The sequence below is a fragment of the Artemia sp. Qi Xiang Cuo genome, chromosome 16, assembly GCF_049724085.1.
Source record: "Artemia sp. Qi Xiang Cuo chromosome 16, ASM4972408v1, whole genome shotgun sequence".
Lineage (NCBI taxonomy): Eukaryota > Metazoa > Arthropoda > Branchiopoda > Anostraca > Artemiidae > Artemia > Artemia sp. Qi Xiang Cuo.
Genome location: NC_142809.1, coordinates 9,461,580 through 9,486,650, shown reverse-complemented (window position 1 = coordinate 9,486,650; position 25,071 = coordinate 9,461,580). Strand labels below are relative to the sequence as shown.

At 36.6% G+C, this 25,071-nt stretch overlaps 2 protein-coding genes across 4 annotated transcripts in view; one reads left to right on the top strand and one right to left on the bottom strand.

Moving 5' to 3' along the window:
• The window catches only part of LOC148942548 (uncharacterized), a 157,857-nt gene extending 134,764 nt beyond the window's left edge, over positions 1 to 23,093 (top strand). For 2 of the 3 annotated variants that reach the window (XM_089102518.1, XM_089102519.1), the window contains exons 16-18: positions 1,178 to 1,246; positions 4,988 to 5,227; positions 20,201 to 23,093. In XM_089102518.1, the coding sequence (XP_088958644.1) occupies positions 1,178 to 1,246; positions 4,988 to 5,227; positions 20,201 to 20,380 (489 nt within the window). In that variant the 3' untranslated portion in view covers positions 20,381 to 23,093. The remainder of the gene's footprint in view (positions 1 to 1,177; positions 1,247 to 4,987; positions 5,228 to 20,200) is intronic. The other variant, XM_089102520.1, reaches the window with a different exon arrangement.
• Positions 1 to 25,071, bottom strand: part of LOC148942547 (trypsin-1-like) — a 413,175-nt gene that overhangs the window by 325,709 nt on the left and 62,395 nt on the right. The window lies entirely within an intron of this gene.

The window sequence follows — 25,071 nt, the reverse complement described above, 5'->3', positions numbered from 1 at the left end:
TGGGAAGCCAGTCGATGATTCTGCCTCACTTTTTTTGGGTATTTAGTGGTGGAGTGGGACTCATACAAATATCGCTTGAATAGTTATGCCCCTCCCCTGAAATGCCTTGTTCACGATACGCCCCCCTGGGTACTGCCGGGGCTATCTGGGAAGCCAGTCGATGATTCTCCCTCACTTTTTTTTGATATTTGTGGTGGAGTGGGATTCATACAAATATTGCTTGAATAGTTAAGCCCCACTCCTGAGGTGCCTTGACCACGCTACATCCCCCCTGGGTACTGCCGGGAATATTTGGGAAGCCAGTCAATGATTCCTTTTTTTGGGTATTTAATGGTGGAGTGGGACTCATACAAATATCGCTTGATTAGTTAAGCCGCCCCTCCCCTGAAATGCCTTGACCACGATACGCCCCCCTGGGTACTGCCGGGGCTATTTGGGAAGCCAGTCGTTGATGTTCCCTCACTTTTTTGGGGTATTTAATGGTTGAGTGGGACTCGTAAAAATATCGCTTGAATAGTTAAGCCCCTCCCCTGAAATGCCTTGACCACGCTACATCCCCCCTGGGTACTACCGGGGCTATTTGGGAAGCCAGTCGTTGATTTTCCCTCACTTTTTTGGGGTATTTAATGGTTGAGTGGGACTCATACAAATATCGCTTGGATAGTTAAGCCCCTCCCCTGAAATGCCTTTACCACGCTACGTCCCCCCTGGATACTGCCGGGGCTATTTGGGAAGCCAGTCGTTGTTTTACCATCTCTTTTTTGGGGTTTTTAATGGTCGAGTGGGGCTCATACAAATACCGCTTGAATAGTTAAGTCCCTCCCCTGAAATGCCTTGACCACGATACACTCCCCTGGGTACTGCCGGGGCTATTTGGGAAGCCAGTCGTTGATTTTCCCTCACTTTTTTGGGTATCTAATGCTGGAGTGGGACTCATACAAATATCGCTTGAATAGTTAAGCCCCTCCCCTGAAATGCCCTGACCATGCTACATCCCCCTGGGTACTGCCGGGGCTATTTGGGAAGCCAGTCGATGGTTTTGATGTAAAAGAAATGGCGTGCTCTCCCTTCTGGCTCGGTATGCCTCATTTGTTCTTTCCCCTTAGATTTTTCGCTTGTTTAACTGCAATCGCTTTTAGTTGAATTTGCACTAATGCTTGTGACTAACTCTTTGTAGCGAGGGGTAGCTTCGTCGAAGTTGAATATTGATTATGGCACTTCTATTGACGAAGAAGAAGATGGACAGGTATCAATTTATTAGTGCATGTTAATGTTTATGTCATCAATGTTGTGTCATCCGGACTTTCAGCTTCTCTTCTCTCCTCTTCAGTCCTTTTTTGAAATTCTTATGGTTAAAAATTGATTCTAATTCTCTCACTTCCAATTAAATTTTAAACCGTTGTGCTTTTAAAACGTATTCTTTTGCTTGTTTTTGCTTATTTTGAAACTGCGTTTTTAGTTTTTAGGATTTTTTTTTTACTTTATTCTTTGGATTAGGGTAGAAATGTAGAAATATTTTTCAAGATGCTCCAATGATAGTAGTCATGTTTGAAGAACAACTACCAAATAGGGGAATATTTAAACCAAACTAATTTAAAATAAAAATTAAGATGAATTTTATTTGAATATGTTTTTCCGACTCTTTGCACACGGATTCAAAATAAATTAGTTAGGTAAATTATAAAGGATTACTTTATTCAGCCTGGGATTATCTATTGTGAAAAGCATGATGATTGAAAAAATGGATGTTAGTATTTATCGATTCTGTGCTTTTCGAGTTTTGATTTATGGACTTGATTCCCTAACGATGACCGGTTATCGGAGGGGGGGGAATTTCCGCTGCAGAATGTTCTGGGGTAAATTTTTCAAAGACTTTTAAAGTTAAAAATTGGACCGTTATTAATACACTGGGGGATTTTGTCGCGGGGAAGGAGGATTTTCTACAGGGAAGAATTTTCCTTGAAGTGGGCGTTTTCCACAAGGAAATATTTTCCTGGAATTTCCTGTCTTTTTAGATCGCAGCAACACGTAATAGGTAAGCTAGTAACAGATAAATCAAAATAATGTGATTGTCGAATTCAGTTTATAACCACTTGTGTTGAAATGAGGTGCCGTCTAATTCTTTTGTGATTCGAGGTTGTCAGCTTTTTGTGTAAAAAAGGCTTTATTCTTACCTTGCCTGTCTGTTTCTTATGATAATCTGTGACATCAAGCCTCTGTGTCACAGATAATCAAGTAAAACGTTCTTGAATTCAATTTTAAATGATTTTTGTTGAACAATGCTACCATCTAACGGTTTTGCATAGAAGTTGCTCAATGTTGTCCATGCTTAATCAGCTTTTTGCGTTTGAATTTGGTATTCTCTTATATAAGATGTTTTTTTTTTCACAAAATTTTTATCTCAAGCCCCTAAGGGTCTAATTCAAGTTTCGGGGTCAAAAAACAAACAAATGTAAAAAAAGGCAAAAATAATCAAAAACAAAAATAAGTAATTAAAATGCTTTAAAAATATATATTTCAATTTAAACTGGTTATTGGAAAAAAAAAGAAAAGAAAAACGAGCAAATGTACATAAAATTCCGCTGCAGAATGTTCTGGGGTAAATTTTTCAAAGACTTTTAAAGTTAAAAATTGGACCGTTATTAATACACTGGGGGATTTTGTCGCGGGGAAGGAGGATTTTCTACAGGGAAGAATTTTCCTTGAAGTGGGCGTTTTCCACAAGGAAATATTTTCCTGGAATTTCCTGTCTTTTTAGATCGCAGCAACACGTAATAGGTAAGCTAGTAACAGATAAATCAAAATAATGTGATTGTCGAATTCAGTTTATAACCACTTGTGTTGAAATGAGGTGCCGTCTAATTCTTTTGTGATTCGAGGTTGTCAGCTTTTTGTGTAAAAAAGGCTTTATTCTTACCTTGCCTGTCTGTTTCTTATGATAATCTGTGACATCAAGCCTCTGTGTCACAGATAATCAAGTAAAACGTTCTTGAATTCAATTTTAAATGATTTTTGTTGAACAATGCTACCATCTAACGGTTTTGCATAGAAGTTGCTCAATGTTGTCCATGCTTAATCAGCTTTTTGCGTTTGAATTTGGTATTCTCTTATATAAGATGTTTTTTTTTTCACAAAATTTTTATCTCAAGCCCCTAAGGGTCTAATTCAAGTTTCGGGGTCAAAAAAACAAACAAATGTAAAAAAAAAAATAAAATAGGCAAAAATAATCAAAAACAAAAATAAGTAATTAAAATGCTTTAAAAATATATATTTCAATTTAAACTGGTTATTGGAAAAAAAAGAAAAGAAAAACGAGCAAATGTACATAAAATATAGGCAACACCTGTACAAGTAACAGAAAAGCCGTTTTGCGACGTTTCTATCGGGATGTTTTGTTAATTGTTTTTGTTTAAATATGAGTGTGGATTATTGCCACAATGTTTCGGTCAAATGTTCGTGGCTGGATCTAATGTCCATGAATACTCAACCAGAACAGCATCCCAGATAAGACGACCTCAGGCTTTAACTAGAAGATCATTCTTCTCTATCCGTCATGTGCGACAAGGATTTTATGTTATTTTACCAAATGAATTATTAGTTGAAGATAATATTTCTAGTTTTAGGGGTAGGTTAAAATCTCCGTTTGTTAGCGAGTATAATGTTCCTTATCGATTTTCTCTTGAGGGGTTTCTCAGTTGTATTTTGGTTATTTTTTATTGTGATTGTGTGAGGATGGTAGTGAGAGAACGGTGATAATTAGTTATGTTTTTTTTTTGGGGGGGGGGGCTGCACTAAGTTGGAGGAGGTTGTGCCGTGCTTTTTTTTTCTCTCTTTTCTTTTTTTATTTATTTATTGTTTTACGTTGTTGATAGCGATGTATATATCAGGGTTTTTTTTGAAGGGTGTATAGCCTAAACAAGTTTGCTTCTGGTGGTTGATTTATTTATTTATTTGATTTGAATAAAAACCCTTATCAGTTTGAATTCTTTCAGTAATTTAGGTCACAAAAGTTTTTTCATATCTGTAGGCTTCAGCTAAATTTAAGGAATCAAATATTAAATATTGTTTATTAATGTTAAATATTTTAATATTAATGTTTATTCATCATTGATGATGGGATATTAAAATCTATTATATTTTTCTTTGTGCGTTTTGTTTTTGTGTCCCCATGATGGGCCATGGCCTCCACGCCTCTCCTAATAAACAGTTAAACAGTAGGTAAAGCAGCAAAGGGGGGGGTCACCTTCGGAATGGCTTCATAAACAACCCATTTTGGGTGAAACCTGAAGGAAGAGTGTCTTTTGGAGGATTTTCCGGCAAGAAGGGGGGAAAGGATTTATTAGTCCCCCTCCATATCCAATACTCTTATGATGACTGTCCGTGATTTTACTATATTCTGTGGAATGAAGTTTCTGTGCGACTGGGTAATTCAAACTATAAAGATTGTCAAACTTAATTTTAAAGCGTGCTACCACCTAACAGTTTGCGCAGAACTATGTGGGGTAGTTTTCAAATTTCTGAAGTTATGCGACCATCCAAGGAATTTTGCATTCTAATATATTCTAATACATTCTTGAGCACGGTTGCAAGAAAAATAATACTTGACAATAAGGAAAATAACTATTTCGTTTTGTAATAAGAGCCAATGGAGCTGCCAAACTCTTGGAAATGAGGGCTATATTTTTTAATTTATTGATGTTGGTCTTTTAAAATTGTCTTTATTCAATTACCCTGATCTGCACACGCATGTCAATGTGAACGTACAGCATGCGCACGCATAACGTACGGAAACACGTACGCGTGCGCATGACGATTTTCAACGCACGTATAACCCACCCTAATAAAACTTATGGCATATCTGCATCCGTGTGGAGTTCTTTAATAATAATAAAAAAATAAGACAAAAATTGTTAAAACACATATTTTTGGAGGTTGAAGTTAAAAAGGCTGCAGTTAACAATTCAACGGTAAATATTTCTGTTTATAGGATTCTCCGATTGTTAAAACGGAAGCCATCAAGTATGATCCTTCTTCTGCTCCAGCTCCGCCGCCACAACCAACAACAGTGCCACCTTTCGTTCAAACAGAACTGAGACAAGTAGGTGGTGCTGGTCAGCCAGGAACTCCTCGTCTTCCGAGTGCTAAACCAACCTCTTTGGATGAAATGGCAGAAATTATTAGTTCGCAAACAGTTACCTCTAAAACAAGAACAGTTGAAACAGTCACAGTAAGTCTTAGCATTCGATTTTAACAAAAATTAAGGATTTTTAAATGTCAACAAAAAAAGAGGAGCACGCATGTCAAAAAAAAAGGATGTCAACAAAAAAAGAGGAGCACGCGTAAAACATTTTTGATGTTGATGAAAAATTGTCAGGTTAGGATTGTCACTCAAATCGAACGTTCGTGCCTAACCTAGGGGATCCTGCTTTTTTTAATATCTATATTCTATAGTTAATTTAATCCTTGTTTTGTGGCCTCAACGTCGATCTTCCCCCTAAACTTTTCAACGGGATCCCCATTTTAATTGGGGTCTGAAATGATTGATGATTGGAGGTCTGAAGTGAACAAGGTTGAACATGTAAAGATTCTAACTTGTGTTTTACCCAATGTAAGTATGGTGGTTAAGTTGCACGAGGGTTCAGTTACACGAGGGTTCAGTTGCACCGTGGTTCAGTTGCACGGTGGTTCAGTTGCACGGTGGTTCAGTTACACGGGGGTTTAGTTAAATGGGGTTAATTGCACGAGGGTTCAGTTACACGTTGGTTAAGTTGCACGGTGGTTCAGTTGCACGGTGGTTCAGTTACACGGGGGTTTAGTTAAATGGGGTTGAGTTGCACGAGGGTTCAGTTAAAGGGGGTTCAGTTGCACGGTGGTTAAGCTGCACGGTGGTTCAGTTGCACGGGGGTTCAGTTACACTGGGGTTTAGTTAAATGGGGTTGAGTTGCATAAGGGTTCAGTTAAAGGGGGTTCAGTTGCATGAGGGTTCAGTTGCATGGTGGTTCAATTGCACGGTGGTTCAGTTACAATGGAACTCTTTTCAACGGGATCCCCATTTCAATTGGGGTCTGAAATGATAGCTTTGGTTATCCTCATTAAAGTAATCATCTGAATGTTAATAAGTTTTGAGTAACTTTTAAACGTAAAAATTATTGTACTAAACGATAAAAATAATGATAAATGTATTGTACAGGGTAATGTAAATGGTAAATGTATTATAATGGTAAATAGTAAATGTAATGAAATGCATTGGAATAGTTTAAGGAATAGAAGGCAAGGAACGAAAGAAATAAAACTAAAAGAATAAAATGAATAGTAATCCATTGGTAAACTTAACGAACTAAAAAGTGTTCTCCAAGTGCTAGTTGAATAAATGTATATACCTCTATTCTTCTTAATCTTAAGAATATGCATGTAATGCTCTGGGTGTATGAAGAGTTCTTCTTGAAAAAAAAAAAGGTTTTAGATGTCGAGATCACCATATGCAAAGAATATATGGTCTGTGTTCTCTTTACTAATGTGGAAAAATTGGCAGTAAGGAGACAGTACTCGTCAGAGGAATACAAGACGAGTTGAGGCTATTTAATCTTACTTCCGCAAGAAGAGAAATAGACTGTTCAGCCTAAATGGGTATCAATAAGCTGCTGGATCAGGTGCTTTTATTGGGTTTTTTCTTGGGTGTGTGGTCGAATCAACTGGAGCCAGGCCTTGTCCAATTCGTGACCATGCTTCCAGAAACTTCCAAGAGGCTCGGCGTCCTTTTGGATGATATTGTGTTAAGATTTCATCTGGTCACCTGGTTTTTTCTTTCTTGAAGATCCTATTCGGGATCATACTTCCAGAAACTCCAAAGAGGCTCGACGTCTTTTGGACGACATTGTGCTGAGATTTCATCTGGTCACCTGGTTTTTTCTTCGATGAAATTCCTATTCGTGATCATACTTCCAGACACTCCAAAGAGGATCGACGTCTTTTGGACGACATTGTGCTGAGATTTCATCTGGTCACCTGGTTTTTTCTTCGATGAAAATCCTATTCGTGGTCATACTTCCAGAAATTCCAAAGAGGTTCGACGTCTTTTGGAAGTCTTTGTGCTGAGATTTCATCTCGTCACCTGGTTTTTTCTTCGATGAGAATCCTATTCGTGGTCATACTTCCAGAAACTCCAAAGAGGATCGACGTCTTTTGGACGACATTGTGCTGAGATTTCATCTGGTCACCTGGTTTTTTCTTCGATGAAAATCCTATTCGTGGTCATACTTCCAGAAATTCCAAAGAGGTTCGACGTCTTTTGGAAGTCTTTGTGCTGAGATTTCATCTCGTCACCTGGTTTTTTCTTCCTTGAAGATCCTATTCGTGATCATACTTCCAGAAACTCCAAAGAGGCTCGACGTCTTTTGGACGACATTGTGCTGAGATTTCATCTGGTCACCTGGTTTTTTCTTCGATGAAATTCCTATTCGTGATCATACTTCCAGACACTCCAAAGAGGATCGACGTCTTTTGGACGACATTGTGCTGAGATTTCATCTGGTCACCTGGTTTTTTCTTCGATGAAAATCCTATTCGTGGTCATACTTCCAGAAATTCCAAAGAGGTTCGACGTCTTTTGGAAGTCTTTGTGCTGAGATTTCATCTCGTCACCTGGTTTTTTCTTCCTTGAAGATCCTATTCGTGATCATACTTCCAGAAACTCCAAAGAGGCTCGACGTCTTTTGGACGACATTGTGCCGAGATTTCATCTGGTCACCTTGTTTTTTCTTCGATGAAAATCCTATTCGTGGTCATACTTCCAGAAATTCCAAAGAGGTTCGACGTCTTTTGGAAGTCTTTGTGCTGAGATTTCATCTCGTCACCTGGTTTTTTCTTCCTTGAAGATCCTATTCGTGATCATACTTCCAGAAACTCCAAAGAGGCTCGACGTCTTTTGGACGACATTGTGCTGAGATTTCATCTGGTCACCTTTTTTTTTCTTCGATGAAGATCCTATTTGTGATCATACTTCCATAAACTCCAAAGAGGCTCGACGTCTTTTGGACGACATTTTGCTGAGATTTCATCTGGTCACCTGGTTTTTTCTTCGATGAAGATCCTACTCGTGATCATACTTCCAGACACTCCAAAGAGGATCGACGTCTTTTGGACGACATTGTGCTGAGATTTCATCTGGTCACCTGGTTTTTTCTTCGATGAAGATCTTACTCGTGATCATACTTCCAGAAACTCCAAAGAGGCTCGACGTCTTTTGGACGACATTGTGCTGAGATTTCATCTGGTCACCTGGTTTTTTCTTCGATGAAATTCCTATTCGTGGTCATACTTCCAGAAATTCCACAGAGGCTCGACGTCTTTTGGAAGTCTTTGTGCTGAGATTTCATCTCGTCACCTGGTTTTTTCTTCCTTGAAGATCCTATTCGTGATCATACTTCCAGAAACTCCAAAGAGGCTCGACGTCTTTTGGACGACATTGTGCTGAGATTTCATCTGGTCACCTTGTTTTTTCTTCGATGAAGATCATACTCGTGATTATACTTCCAGAAACTCCAAAGAGGCTTGACGTCTTTTGGACGACATTGTGCTGAGATTTCATCTGGTCACCTTGTTTTTTCTTCGATGAAGATCATACTCGTGATTATACTTCCAGAAACTCCAAAGAGGCTTGACGTCTTTTGGACGACATTGTGCTGAGATTTCATCTGGTCACCTGGTTTTTTCTTCCTTGAAGATCCTATTCGTGGTCATACTTCCAGAAACTCCAAAAAGACTAAACGTCTTTTGGACGTCATTGTGCTGAGATTTCGTATCGTTACCTGGTTTTTTCTTCCTTGAAGATCCTATTTGTGATCATACTTCCATAAACTCCAAAGAGGCTCGACGTCTTTTGGACGACATTTTGCTTTCCAGACACTCCAAAGAGGATCGACGTCTTTTGGACGACATTTTGCTGAGATTTCATCTGGTCACCTGGTTTTTTCTTCGATGAAGATCCTACTCGTGATCATACTTCCAGAAACTCCAAAGAGGCTCGACGTCTTTTGGACGACATTGTGCTGAGATTTCATCTGGTCACCTGGTTTTTTCTTTGATGAAATTCCTATTCGTGGTCATACTTCCAGAAATTCCAAAGAGGCTCGACGTCTTTTGGAAGTCTTTGTGCTGAGATTTCATCTCGTCACCTGTTTTTTTCTTCCTTGAAGATCCAATTCGTGATCATACTTCCAGACACTCCAAAGAGGATCGACGTCTTTTGGACGACATTGTGCTGAGATTTCATCTGGTCACCTGGTTTTTTCTTCGATGAAGATCCTATTCGTGATCATACTTCCAGAAACTCCAAAGAGGCTCGACGTCTTTTGGACGACATTGTGCTGAGATTTCATCTGGTCACCTGGTTTTTTCTTCGATGAAATTCCTATTCGTGGTCATACTTCCAGAAATTCCACAGAGGCTCGACGTCTTTTGGAAGTCTTTTTGCTGAGATTTCATCTGGTCACCTGGTTTTTTCTTCGATGAAGATCCTACTCGTGATCATACTTCCAGACACTCCAAAGAGGATCGACGTCTTTTGGACGACATTGTGCTGAGATTTCATCTGGTCACCTGGTTTTTTCTTCGATGAAGATCCTACTCGTGATCATACTTCCAGAAACTCCAAAGAGGCTCGACGTCTTTTGGACGACATTGTGCTGAGATTTCATCTGGTCACCTGGTTTTTTCTTCGATGAAATTCCTATTCGTGGTCATACTTCCAGAAATTCCAAAGACGCTCGACGTCTTTTGGAAGTCTTTTTGCTGAGATTTCATCTGGTCACCTGGTTTTTTCTTCGATGAAGATCCTACTCGTGATCATACTTCCAGAAACTCCAAAGAGGCTCGACGTCTTTTGGACGACATTGTGCTGAGATTTCATCTGGTCACCTGGTTTTTTCTTCGATGAAGATCCTACTCGTGATCATACTTCCAGAAACTCCAAAGAGGCTCGACGTCTTTTGGACGACATTGTGCTGAGATTTCATCTGGTCACCTGGTTTTTTCTTCGATGAAAATCCTATTCGTGGTCATACTTCCAGAAATTCCAAAGACGCTCGATGTCTTTTGGACGACATTGTGGTGAGATTTCATCTGGTCACCTGGTTTTTTCTTCGATGAAGATCCTACTCGTGATCATACTTCCAGACACTCCAAAGAGGATCGACGTCTTTTGGACGACATTGTGCTGAGATTTCATCTGGTCACCTGGTTTTTTCTTCGATGAAGATCCTACTCGTGATCATACTTCCAGACACTCCAAAGAGGCTCGACGTCTTTTGGACGACATTGTGCTGAGATTTCATCTGGTCACCTGGTTTTTTCTTCGATGAATATCCTGTTTGTGGTCATACTTCCAGAAATTCCAAAGACGCTCGACGTCTTTTGGAAGTCTTTGTGCTGAGATTTCATCTGGTCACCTGGTTTTTTCTTCGATGAAGATCCTACTCGTGATCATACTTCCAGACACTCCAAAGAGGATCGACGTCTTTTGGACGACATTGTGCTGAGATTTCATCTGGTCACCTGGTTTTTTCTTCGATGAAGATCCTACTCGTGATCATACTTCCAGAAACTCCAAAGAGGCTCGACGTCTTTTGGACGACATTTTGCTGAGATTTCATCTGGTCACCTGGTTTTTTCTTCGATGAAGATCCTACTCGTGATCATACTTCCAGAAACTCCAAAGAGGCTGGACGTCTTTTGGACGACATTGTGCTGAGATTTCATCTGGTCACCTGGTTTTTCTTCGATGAAGATCCTACTCGTGATCATACTTCCAGAAACTCCAAAGAGGCTCGACGTCTTTTGGACGACATTGTGCTGAGATTTCATCTGGTCACCTGGTTTTTTCTTCGATGAAAATCCTGTTTGTGGTCATACTTCCAGAAATTCCAAAGACGCTCGACGTCTTTTGGAAGTCTTTGTGCTGAGATTTCATCTGGTCACCTGGTTTTTTCTTCGATGAAGATCCTACTCGTGATCATACTTCCAGACACTCCAAAGAGGATCGACGTCTTTTGGACGACATTGTGCTGAGATTTCATCTGGTCACCTGTTTTTTTCTTCGATGAAGATCCTATTTGTGATCATACTTCTAGAAACTCCAAAGAGGCTCGACGTCTTTTGGACGACATGTGCTGAGATTTCATCTGGTCACCTGGTTTTTCTTCGATGAAGATCGTATTCGTGATCATGCTTCAAGAAACTCCAAAGAGGCTCGATGTTTTTTGGACGACATTGTGCTAAATTTTCATCTGGTCACCTGGTTTTTCTTCCTTGAAGAACGGGTGTTGCTAGTAGTACCAGTCGTGTCAGGGTCTCTTTGTGGTGGTCCTTTCTTTATTAGATTTCTTTATTAATTAGATCTTTTTAATTAGAGTTCTTTAATAAGCGGTTCTTGAATAAAACCACCTGAGACGTCTTTTCGTGAACAAAGTAGAAACGTATTTTCCGCATATTTTCATCAGCCGTTAGTTGCTGATTGTTTAATATGTCCATATGTTTCTGTTTGCTTAGCCTGTAGACATTGTTGGTCAAGAGTGTTAAGCTGACCCCCTTTCTCCGCCTTTCTCTGCCTCAGAACCTTGAGGTCTCAGAACCATATAACAAAGCTTTAAGGGACACAAGGTGAGTAGATCGCTTCTTGACCATATTAGTTTTTCTTCTAGTCCACAGTGGTTTGTTGAAGTGGCCAAAGACAGGCCAAGTCTTTTTAATCCTGCCTAGTTTCACTAGAAGCTCCACCTGTAGTATCTGTAAATGATAACAGGTATTAGAACTCTTCCGATGTCACAATAGTTTGTCCATTGAGATAATTAATTTCTAAGACTACACTGGCTAAGCATGACAAAATGAGAAACATTTTGTAACGAAGAAAAAAACGCGGATAATTCAAGCCAAAGAAGAAATAGATTAGTATGCGGATATTTCGGTCATATATTTCCGTTGCTTTGGAGTGGGCCGTTTTTGTTTGAAGTTAGTTTTGTTTTTATTTTATCTGTATTTTTTACTCGATTTTTCCTTTGTTGCACTTAGGTTGGTTGGGTGGAGGTCTCAACTGAAATATCTGCCTATTATTCTTCATTTTTCCACTGACTGAATTTATTCTCGTCTTTCCTTCATTTCAAACTTTTTTTCTTTTTGCCATTGAAGTATACAGAAGTCTCTTCTTCGGTTAGGGAGGTACTTTGTTTTATGAATACTAATTGCGAGTCCTGTCTGGCTAGCAGCGTTGGCTAATCTTTCTATCATATTTTATGCTTTCTGGGTGGTATTTGGTAGCAGAGAAACCATATTCAATGGTTTCTCTGCTGAGATGGTGGCTGTATCATCTTGTTTCAATGCGTTTTTCATTTTCCAATCGATAATATAGTTGAAAATAATTGTCGGTGCGGATATCCTTGGCAACGCTATAAGCTAATTCGGGGAGTTCTGTTAATTCACTCAGGCTATTCTTCCGTTACTTCTCGGCTCGTCGTTGCTCAGTTATTCTCACAGTATGCACTTAGCAGGTTGATGTAGTCAAAAGGCATTACGTCGCATTTTTGAGAATTTTAATATCCCACTCCATCGTCCCGGGCCAGTTCCATCGATTGGATTAATCTTTTCTCCTATCTTGTTTATTTCCTCGTCTTATTTGCATCAGAATATTTAGGTAATTCTCTTTTCTTCACAATATCTTATTTCTTCTTTTCTGGCTTACAGAAATGATTAGAACCTGGAGCTTTTCATGCCAAAAATTTTTCCAGTCATATTTTATAATCCTAAGAAAAACATCTTTCTGTCACTAAGTTGTTTTTAACCCCCCCCCCCCAAAAAAAAAATCTAGTGGAAGAGGGTGTTTGATCACATTTAGAAGCTATATAGCCTGTATAGCCTATGCTATATAGGCTATATAGCTTATATAGGCTATAAGCTATATAGCCTATGCTAACCCGATTTTCGCGTCTTCTGCCGCTTAAAGGCTGAATCCGTACGAGTATTGTATATAGTTTTAATGATTTGGACTCCTAGTGTATTTACTGAAGCTTTTGTTTTATAGCACCAAGAGTATCAAAATAAAAATGTTTCTCCCTGCTGGACCCATCTTGGTTTATTCATACCTGAAAACCGGGATGTTCTAAAGTTCCTTCTGTTTAGCGTTTCAAAAATATGAAACTTTTAAGGCTAGTATCACATTTTCGTCGGTGTTGCCACGTTAACTGTGAAAATAAATCAGCATAACTTGTGAATAATTTGACGATGCTCTTAGTCGATAAAAGTCCGAACGTTAAGGATATGTCAATTCACAAAGACAACTTCAGCATCGAAGGAAAAGTATACCTTCTACTTTTCTTTTTTTTTCGTGTTTGCTACTGCCAGAAGTTGCATATGGGCATATGGACATTTTATTAAGCATAAATTGAGTTTTAGATTTTACTAATTTTGTAAAATACATATAGTTGTTTAAATTACTACTTAACCACTTAAAAGAATCAGGTTTGGTTATCACTGTTTTTGGCACTTTAGTTATATCTATGCTTTCACTATCGTCTTGGTTTTAAAAGAGAAATTAGTTTTTCCATTTCCTGCTTTAAAAAAAAAACGTACTTCAGTTAAATCTCAATCTCATGTCCGTACACCACTCACTTCTTGTCATTATAAAGTGACTGCACATACAGAGACAAAAGTGGTTTACTTGCATTTGCGTACTTCATAGAAGTGTGAAATGCCATCTGGCCAATTCCTTAATCACTTTTAAAAATCTGAGAGCTAATCTGTGAGCACGCCTCGGCTCACAGGAGTATTCCAAACTTATGTGCACGTTTACACAATAAATGAAAACATTTCGTTTTCATTTACTACCTCACTCGGTTGAGGCTAAAAGAACCGTACCTCCCCCCGTACAAAGCTAAAAGAACCTTTAAGGTTTAATTGCCTCCTTCAATAATTGAGATTATGTTGATACAGGCAGACATGTATGTTGTCTACGTAAGACGCAATGGAAATGCCATTGTCAGTGTCAAGAGTCAATATAATGACAAGCTTGTGACTTTTTTTGGGGGGCGGGGGGGGGGGGGAGTTGGTCCAAATAGTAAGAGCACACGATTTGTATCGGAATAATATTGATTCATGAAAAAATTGTTTGGGGGAGTAACGCTAGTTCGATTTTAAAAGATGGGTTTAACAAAGAATCGAATCTTGAAAAAACAACGACTCTGGCCAGTAGGTAGAAGAAGAAGAAAAATTACACGAGTATGTCACCTGTATCCAAGAAGGTACCCTTATTGCTGCTTAATAACATAAAATAAAACAAATGCGAAATCTAAAATCAACGAAGAATCAAACGAAAACGATAAAACCAGTATATAAAATTACTACTCCATGATCAAACCACTGGAATGGAAAATATTGCACTTTATTAAAAGTGTTTATGTGTTTTTTTTTATGAAAATAAAAACACTTTATAAAAGTGTTATAGCTTTATAAAAGTGTTTTATTTTGTTTTGTTGGCCCTTTACAAGCCAAGCTTCTTGGGCATGCAAAAACTTACATTTTGTATTTGTTTTCTTTTAGTTCTCTCACAACATAGAAGCACCTGTTGCTTCTGTGTTGTTACTAAATAAAAAAAAAAACAAGTTTTTTAAACTGAAAGTAAGGAGCGACATTAAAACTTAAAACGAACAGAAATTATTCCGTATATGAAAGGGGCTGATTCCTCCTCAATACCTCGCTCTTTACGCTAAAGTTTTTTATTGTTTTAAAAAATACAGTTGTGAGAAATAGTCTAACTTTAGCGTAAAGAGCGAGGCGTTGAGGAGGGGACATCCCCTTTCATATACGGAATAATTTCTGTTCGTTTTAAGTTTTAATGTCGCTCCTTACTTTCAGTTTAAAAAACTTGTTTTTTTTTATTTAATTTCTGATCGTTTTTTAGTTAATGCAGCTTTTATTTGCATAAACATTTTACTTTTCTTTTACTAAATGGATCTATTTAAAAAATAACTTACGTAACTAATTTCTATATTCGTGTATTTTTCTTCTGGCAAAAAATACAAAGTTGCAGATTTTTGCAGATATGAGCTTGAAACCTATGTAATAGGGTTTTCTGATACGCTGAATCTGACGGTGTGATTTTCATTAAAAATCTTTCACTTGTAGGAGATGTTTCCCCCCTCTTTAAAAAATCGAGTAAATTTTCTCAGGCTCGTAGCCTTTGATGAGTAATATTAAACTTAATCAAATTTATATATTGATGGTAAAAAGGATCAACACCGTATATCTATTCATTTTGGGAACTCGTCATTCCATTTTTACAAGTTTCAAGTACTAGTGAGTCGTATAGCTTGTTTTTTTATTGTTTTTTTTTTATTACTTGGTTGCGCTATATTATACGAAGGTGTACTCCCCGTAGTAAATAAGACGGTCTTGAAGTGATAGGTTAAAAAAAAATTTTATTAACAAACCGCTGAATCACAAAGGCCGTTTAATTAGAATAGATAGCTCTTTTGAAAGCACTAAAAAAAACTGTAGCGAAAAGAGCGAGGTATTGACTTGGGGGAGAACCCCCTCACATACGTTATAATTTCTGATCGTTTTAAGTTCTAATGTTCCTTCTTACTTTCAGTTGAAAAAACTTGTTTTTTTTTTTATTTAATTTCTGATCGTTTTTTAAATAATGCTTGGAAGTCCGGCGACCCCTTCATAGAAATGTCCCTTACCCCAAAGAAACATCCTCCCCAGAAAGATTCTCCAGAGTAACCCCCTCCTTTAGACCCCCCCCCTCCAGAAAAAAATCTTTCCTGAAAATGTATGTATACTTCCCAATAACCAATAAATAATGCTGGCAAGTCCGGCGCCCCCTTCATGGCAATTTCCCTTCCCCCATGAAAACTTCCTTCATGGAAAGATCCTCCAACATAACCCCCGGCCCACCCATCCCTCCCCCAACCACAAAAAAAACCCACAGAAAACATCAGTATACTTCCCAATAACCAATACTATATGTTAACATTGGGTAAAGTTCATAACTTTTAGCCCTCCCCCTGGGGACTTCGGGGATTAAGTCATCCTAAAAGACATATTTATCATATTTTCGACCATGATGAAGAAAATGGCAATCTCAAATTTTTGATTGGGTGATATTGGGAAAAAAATGAGCGTGGGAAGGGGTCGAGGTGCACTGTATTTTTTGGTCAATCTTAAAAGGCACCAGAGCTTACTATCATAATTTCAATGAGCCCCTCTATAATATTCATGAGCTAATGTCTCAATACACTCACTACTGGAAAAAAAAAAAAAAACTAAAACGAACAAAGCCGCATCCGTGATATATGTTCTGGCAAAAAATGGAGAGTTCCGCATTTTTGGAGATAAATTCTTGAAACATCTATCGTAGGGTTCTCTGATGCACTGAATATGATGGTGTGATGTTCATTAAGGTTCTATATCATTTAGGGGTTCTTTCCCCCTTTTTTTGAAAATCAGCCAAATTTTCTCAGGCGCGTAAATTTTGATGGGTAGCACTAAACTTGATGAAACTTGATGAGTTATATATTTGAAATCAGCATTGAAATCTGATTCTTTTGATATATCTATTGGTATCAGAAACCCGTTTTCTAGAGTTTCGGTTACCATTGAGCCGGGTCGCTCCTTACTTACAGTTCGTTACCACGAACTGTTTGACTAAATCAGAAAAAAAGTTTTTTTCTAACAAAAACAAAGACCGAAAACTATGTCTGCAACAGAGTAACAAAAATAACAGACATTATAATGAATAATCAACCAAAAGTTAAAAAGAAACAACTTTATAAAAATGAAACCAATAATGAACTTACTATGTACCAAAAACAAATATAATTTTCAACTCAAACTCAAAACGAACAGAAATTACTAGATATATTAAGTGGGAAGTCATCCCCCTTTCACTCTAATTACAGTGCGAGTGTCGTTCGCGCTTTACTGAAAGCATATATTTTTTTTAGCGATTCAAAACGACAGAGAAATAAAAAACGGACTTTTTGGCAAATAAAAACTCAAGGCCGTATCCACAGTAAAGGGCTTACCTAGCTTAAGTCCGTCCCCCTTAACCCAAAGGTTAAATTCTACTCGTAAAATGCTACAAAAATGCAAATATACTAATCTTGATGCGTTTTGTAAAGTTTTTTTTTGTTAAAATTCCCTCAAAAAATTATAGCCTCTCCCCCGAAAATAATCCTAGATGTAGCCGTAAAAAAACTGAACTGTTCACAGTGCATATCTTTTTCAATGAAATACAGTTTAGAATTTATAAAATGAAAGAAAAGCGAAAGAAAGCACCATTTTTTTGTAAAAATTGGTTCGTCCTGGGATGTCGCGTTTTTTGTTGTGTTCTGGTTAATGTTATAACAAAGAAAAAATGAATTAATGTTTTAATTTGTTATTAAACAAAACTGTAATGATTAAAAACTAAAATTCCAACAACAATCAAGAAAGCGCCAAATAAAATTTTCACGTAAAAAAACAGTTTTATGTCTAAATTCTTCTTTTAGTTTTATTTTTTGAAGAAATACATTTTATTCTTCGGAGTAAAGCTTATTGACAAAGAAAATGAATGAACACCTCAAATAATAGACAAAAGACACTATAAGCTTAGTTTTATTAGTTCTTTCCAAGGACTGTTCAAGACAGATATAGTTTTCGGTAAAATGCAAATGACGCAGTAGGCTTTAGATTTCTACAAGTTTGGGAAGGGAAAGGGGCTAGTTGCCTAACTCTTGTTTGTAGTGACTTTGTTCGTTTTAAGTGTTTTTTTGAATGTTCAATTTAAATTTTACTCGTTTTAAGATTTATTTAGTCCCTTATATTAGTGCCTGTTGTATGTTTAGTCCCTTATATTGTATATTGGTCCCTTATATTAGTGCCTGTTGTATGGTTAGTCCCTTGTATTGTATATTAGTCCCTTATATTGTATGTTGTATGTTTAGTCCCTGTTTATGTTTGGTCCCTTATATTAGTGCCTGTTGTATGTTTGTTTGCTATGATTGTTTATTTAATTTCTGGTCGTTTTTATTTTGAATCATTATAGGAATTTATTTCAAATGGTCTTAAATCTAATATGGGTCTTTTCTTTGAAAGACTTTTTTGTAAGTTTTTTTTTTAATTAATCCCAAAAAAAAGTTTTTCTGAAGACGATACTGCCTTTCTATAACGTGCAAATAACAGATTCAATAGGGACAAAGCTTTTTATTAGACAGTGAAAAAATTGACAAATTCTCTGGATATTTCGGTCACATACGCAGTGAAACTGGCCGTCTAGGATCTAAATATAATCTGAGATCCCCTCCAGAGTTACTACAGCAATGTTTCAGAACACCATCAAGTCTGTCTCGGTGACTCTTGGCTGTATTACGCCCATGTCAAATGGACTAATTCATTGGAATGAAAGAACCACTCCGAAACTCTTCCTTTTTTAAAGATTTTCATAATCCCCCCGCACCTTAGAGTTGCAACAGCAATCTGTCAGAACACCGCCAAGCCTGTCTCGATGAGTGTCGTCTGTATTTCGTGCTAAGGTGAAATGGATTTTGCCAAAATGGCACTAAGAGCCTCTGGACTTCTTTTCGTTCTTCCCTCGTTGTCTTTTTTCCATGATGAACTAGATGTTGCAGCTCGATTTAATAAGAGCTTCTTGTAATTACAAAAAGAAGCAATTGTAAGGACAAGTCTAATGGACCAACCAAGGCAACGAAGTCTAATGGACCAACAAAGGCAGCAAAGTCTAATGGATAAACCAAGGCAGTCTCAGTCTGCCTTTGTTGGTCTAATGGACCAACAAAGGCAGTAAAGTCTAATGGACCAACCAAGGCAACAAAGTCTAATGGACCAACCAAGACAGACTCAGTCTTCTTTTGTGACCAACAAAGGCACTTGGACCAACAAAGGCAGACTCAGTCTGCCTTTCGCCTAGTCAGAATGCCTCATGACAGGGTTGGTGCTACGACTTACTTTGCTTTATGCAATTTTTTTTCTTTTTTTCTACCCTTCTTCCCATATTTTCTGCCTTTCTTCTCTTTCTCTCACCTCTTCCTCTTTTGCTTTTATCTCAGGATTTGAAGTCGAGTGTCAGTAATGAAACTTTGACTTTTGTTTTTATTATGACTTTCTTCGACTTCCTAAAACATGATGACTTTCTTGACTGAATTTCTTTGACTTTTTTGGTTTCTGTCGTATGATTCATCATACGACATTCTGTCGTATGTCGTATGATTCATCAAAGTTGTCTATGATTGACTTTCTTTGGCATGATCAAACTTTGACTAACGCCATTTAAAAACTAATTTACAACATTAAAAACAAAATTTAAACAATAAATAATTTCTTAGATCACACTACCTTTCCATTTACAAAAATTACTAGAGAAATAGAAACAGGTATAATTTAGATAAAGCAGTGGAACAAGACAAAAGAAAATTTATTTATGTAAGGCTGTTTTTTTTTCAAAGATAGTTATAAATTTTTTTATTTATTTTTATTTCTATTTTTTATTATTTAAAGTTTTTTGTGTTTTTTGTATCTTTCGTTTTATTCCACTGCTTTATTTTAATTAAACCCGTTTTTTCTTTCGTAATTTTTGTAATATTAAAAAAAAACAAAAAAAAAACACTTGGTACTTCTTTGATATAGCCCCTAACTAATACTCTTCTAATATGTTTCTCTGGCGCTCAATCCTAATGAAATGTACCTAAATAAGATAAAAATATAATGCTTTAGAAACAAATTTGGGGTATATATTTCCACATTGGGGGGGGGGGGGGTAAAGTATAGCGGGTCTGCGTGCCTAATTTGTTTGGTACACTTATTAGGAATATTATGCAGTAAGAATTTGTTTCTAACTTCACCCTGTCCAAATACTTTACTCTCCCCCCCCCCCCCCTAATGTGCAAATATGTAGCCCAAACTATATATTTTCCATCTATCCTATCACTTCTCTTTGTCTTATCTCACGCTAAGCTGAAAGAAACTAACGAAAAAAAACAGTTCTATAATGCGTCAATGAATGAATAACTTGAGCGGTAGGGGCTATATCGTACAAGTACCAATCACTTTTCTAACTCTTCTGCTTGTATTCTCATCCTCTTAGCAGAGAACTTATCGCACGAACTTATCCTAACTGTTGAACCTATCCGTCAGATGAACTTATCCTATTTTTCAGTACAAGAAGGAGGTTGATGGTGCACTTGAGACTCGTGTTGAACAGAAAATAACGATTCAGTCTGATGGTGATCCAATTGACCACGACAGAGCTCTTGCAGAAGCTATTCAAGAAGCAACTGCAATGAACCCCGACATGACCGTGGAAAAAATTGAAATTCAACAGCAAGTAATGAAATAAGTTTAAATTTGTGTTTCACGGTTCACATTCGTAAATTTGACAGTTAAAGCAGGATTGTTTTTCTTTTTAAGAATTTCCTGGTTATTATCTCGCTATATATTCCCAAATTTAACCAGAATCTTTTTTATTTATCAGAATAATAAAATCTTTGTCTATTTGTTTGTGGTCAGTTTTTGCTATGTTTTTACTAATAAGTATATATGTTTCATTGGAAGGTGTGTATATTATTTCTAGTTCTGACATCTAAATTTAAGGGTAGCTCCTAGGCAATTTTGTAAACTTTTTACCCCCTTCCCCTGTCGTTTGTAAATTGGCTACTTTTTCATAAAAAGACAAACAGTGAATTTTCCAGTGATGTCTCAATAATTTTATTTCGATTTTTTTTTACCAATTCTTTGGTATGAGCCTGTTTGGTATTATAATCTGAATTTCTAGACTAAATTGATGGATGAACTATGTTTTTTAGAAAGTAATAAAAGTCCTTTTATCCTATATTTTCTCCGACTCCTATAGGACGAGGGGAAGAGGATAACCATTTTTTCAGGGAGGGGGAGTAGATTTAGAAAAAATGGTTTATATATAATATATTTATATATATATATATATATATATATATATATATATATATATATATATATAAACTTTGATTGGTGTCTTTTTATTGTAGCTATATGTAACCTGTGCTGCTCTAAGAATTACTGTGTGTAAAGCTCTTAAGTCAAACTTTTTTTAAATAATTTTATACAAAATAGCCTTAAGTTAAATATTTCACAGTTTCTTGGTTCTTAATTATATACCTAATTGTGCTTCTGTATGCTGCGTGGTACGTATAAATTTATTAGCTATCGTCTTGTAATATATTGATACCTGGGCATGAAAACTGATATATTAATTTTTTTTATATATACTTGGCCTGGTAAAAGAATGGTATCAACGAAATGCAAGAATGCAGCTCCTCGGGGTTTGTCCCAAGATTTGGGGGTTTCAGTCCTGAGTGAAGAGTATGGGTAACTTACAAGAGTAGAAACTGACGCTAGTGTCCACAGGAAAAAAAATATGAATGCCATCTAGCGTGTGGCAACCCTTGGTGCTTTTTCAAGCTCTGTAATCATTTTTTATCAAGAACTGAGATCAAATACTTATTAATGCACTGATTTTAGCAATTAACTTAATTAGGCGTATTATTAAACTGATAAAAAAAATACCAAGTGTCGCCAAACGCTAGATGGCGTTAGTATTTTTTTCGTTGACACTAGTGTCGTTTCCACTCTTACAAGTTACCCATACTTTTTAGTCATGATTTTGAGATCTTGAAAAAAGGATAGATATTAAAAATAACTCTAAAAGGGCATATTTAGGGCCCTAAATATGAAAAATATATGCTATTTCTCTGTAATAGTATAAATATATAGTAATATAAATACTTCAGTAAATAACATGAATATATAAATATTATTTTTTAATAGGCTTGGAATTCTTGGAATTTTTTTCGGGCCTAGGGGATTTTTTGCAAGTGAATCCTAAAATTTGTTTTGATTTTTGTGGCAACCCTGGTGAGATGCTGCAACATTATAATTAATTTGTTTCGTCTTTTGTAATTAAAATTCAACTGTGCTAAGTGATCAAAAATTAATTATTTGAAAGATTAAAAGAATAAATATTCTTAAATCAATAAAATTAAATTCCTTGTACCACCTCTATGAATTTTGGATTCTATACCGTTTCGTTTTTTTATGTAGTCAAGTCTCTCACCTTTATCTTTCACCTTTCTTCTTTTTGAGAAGAAATGGCTGATTCAAAGTTATTTTGTTTATTAAAGTCATAGGAAAATATTTGACTTCCAGCCATCGAAGTTGTTATCGGAACAGGTTTGAGGGGACTATTGACCCCTCTCAAGAAGAGGACTGGATTCGAAATTTGTTATAAAAAAAATCGAATATGTATATTTATTTCCTTATATTCTTTGTTTTAATCAATAATAATTGCCCAGTACCCCCTAACTTTTACCTGAAACCTGATGAAAGATTTAGGAAATTCTGCTCTTTATTAATCCCAAGATCATCTTTATTCGACAAGAATTATTTGCTGGTAAATCTTTTCCTAAAGAGATGGGGGAGTCAGAAAAGGGGGCGCAAATTCAAGCAAGCCATTGCTTTATCGTAACTGAAGCTGGCCGAATTTTTCCCTTAAACTACCCAAAGCAATATTATTTTCGGGATTTTTTTTTTAATGACAAATAATAAATTTTACACTTTTTGATGGGTGGGAAGGGGGGTAATCCTCTCTTGCGTATAACTATAAGCCTGATTGACTGAATGCAATGCCAAACTCTTCGATGAATTGTTAAGATCACTGAACTTTTTTTTATGCTTACTAGATTTTAAACCCGGGACTCAAGCTAGGACCCAAAGTAAAAGTATAGCAAAATAGCTTTTACTTTTCTTTCTCTATTCTTCTTTCCCTTCAAGCGTTAATCTATTGTCCAGCATTGACATCGGTGATGGTTAGACTAGCTATATGTGTTTAATTGTTACATATATACCACCATTTTGAGAAGAAAAGTGCTTTTTTTTAATTAGTGATTAATGTACAAAATAATATATATCTGTATCTTTAAGTATTATATATTAGTTATATTGGCAGCTTTTGTTCTTTAAAAAGCATATATTGTGTGTTTTTTCTGTTCAGTATAAATAAATCTATTAAATTAATAGCCTGACTTTGTGTTTATATTTCTTATTTATGTATAAATTGAATAATAATAAAGGGCTGATTGGGGTCACTACCCCTCTCCCCCCAGGTCTGTATCTTTACAGACCTTGCTTTACAGACAAATACTTTATAGCAAGCATTGTTTTCAAAAGATGTATGGGTCGTTGACCTACCAAATCGATGTATGTATAATCAGGGCCGTTAGAATTAACTCACCTCCCCCTCCCCACCCCCACAGGTCTTCCAATCACTCTTCCAGGTCATCCAATCAGCGGATGGGGGTCACTAACACCTCCAGGTCTGTATTTTCTCAGACAAATACTTTATAACAAGCATTATTTTCAAATTATGTATGGGTCGTTGACCTACCAAATCGGTGGATGTATAATCAGGACCGTTAGAATTAACTCCCCCTCCCCTCACCTCCTGCAAATAAAAATGCGAACTAGCAATTATTGACACAGTCGCCTTAAAAAAGTATCTTGAAATAATTCTAACCCTCTAGGCACAGCGCCCGGGGTGGCTTGTCCCGGTCGATCTCTTTGAAAACCCTTTTGATTATTAATATAATAAACCGTGTAAATATAGCCGTGTGTTATCGCCATGATTAGAACAATTACGAACAATTTTGATCCCATGAGCTAACAGGAAATTGTTATTGAGGAATAACTGTCAAGAAACTTTGTGTGTTACAGTTTTGTATCGCGTTTTTATGGTTATTTGAAGTTTAAAATGCTCTTAAATCTTTGTTCACATATGAGGCTGCCATTTTTAAATTTCTTCTCGATTAATATGTTTTTGTTGTTGACCTCAATTCTGGCCCCCAGTTTTGTTACATAATAAAAAACATATTCTAAATATTGCAGAAAATCTGGTATTTTGCAAAATATTATGTCAATTTCGATTTTTTTTTTTTTTTTTTTTTTTTTTTTTTTTTTGCGAGACAAATGAAGAAGAAATCCCCAATTTTCTGCTTTATATTTGGTATTGAGCAATTGTTTTGACCTCAGAGAATTTTTTTCCTGACAAATTCGTGTGAAATCAATTTTGTGAAGCTGAAATCGCAATCATTATTTAAATAACATATGAAGTTGCTATTTTTATAGTTCTTCTCAAATAACAGCTTGGCTCAGGAAAGGGGTGCGAAAGCACAGGATGGATGGCCCCCAACCCCCCATTGCACTTCATTGCTGTAAGGCATCCAGTGCTATATTTTATTCTATAGCTTGGCTATAATTGCTATCCATGCCAGGGCTACCCAGGCCTAGTCTAAATAGTATATCTGTTACGTTGCATACTACCATCAATTGTGTATTGTTGACAATTATAATGATGCAACTCCCCTGATATAAATCAGGTTAGTTATCATGGCTTCAGCAATAGCTGGAATCTGGTAAAGAGCGAAAACCAGCTTATAGTTATTGTAAGTTTAAGAACGGGTTTTGAAGCGACTGATGAGAAAATATTTTCATTGCGGAAACAAATTTCTGAGATTTTCTCAGAACGAACTAGAAAATTCTCAAAGTTGGTGCAGGTTGAATTGAAAAGTGTGCCATTGGAATCATCATGGCTGAGACTCCAGACTAAAGGTTTTCAGCCCCCCGTCTTGAAAAAAAAAGAAAAATTACTGTTTTTTGCATTGGTAACGGTCAATTTTGTATCCAGGATTTTTTTTTCGGGGGGTTGGAAAAAAAAACTACAAAACGCATCCCAAATTTGTTTATATGCATTTTTGTTACTTTTTTTCGAGTCAGACAATTTTTTTTTTGGGGGGGGGGGGGATTCAAACCCGGCATACCCCCCCCCTTCTCTCTCCCTCCTGGAGGTATCCGTTTTTTTAAAGACAAACAAATTTCAGGCTTATTCCTCAAATTCTCATCGCATACAAGCATGGCGAATTATTTGACAAATTTATAGTTAGTAGCAATTAATAATGGAAATTGTAATTTAAATTTTTTGTTGATTAACAATACCGTTTC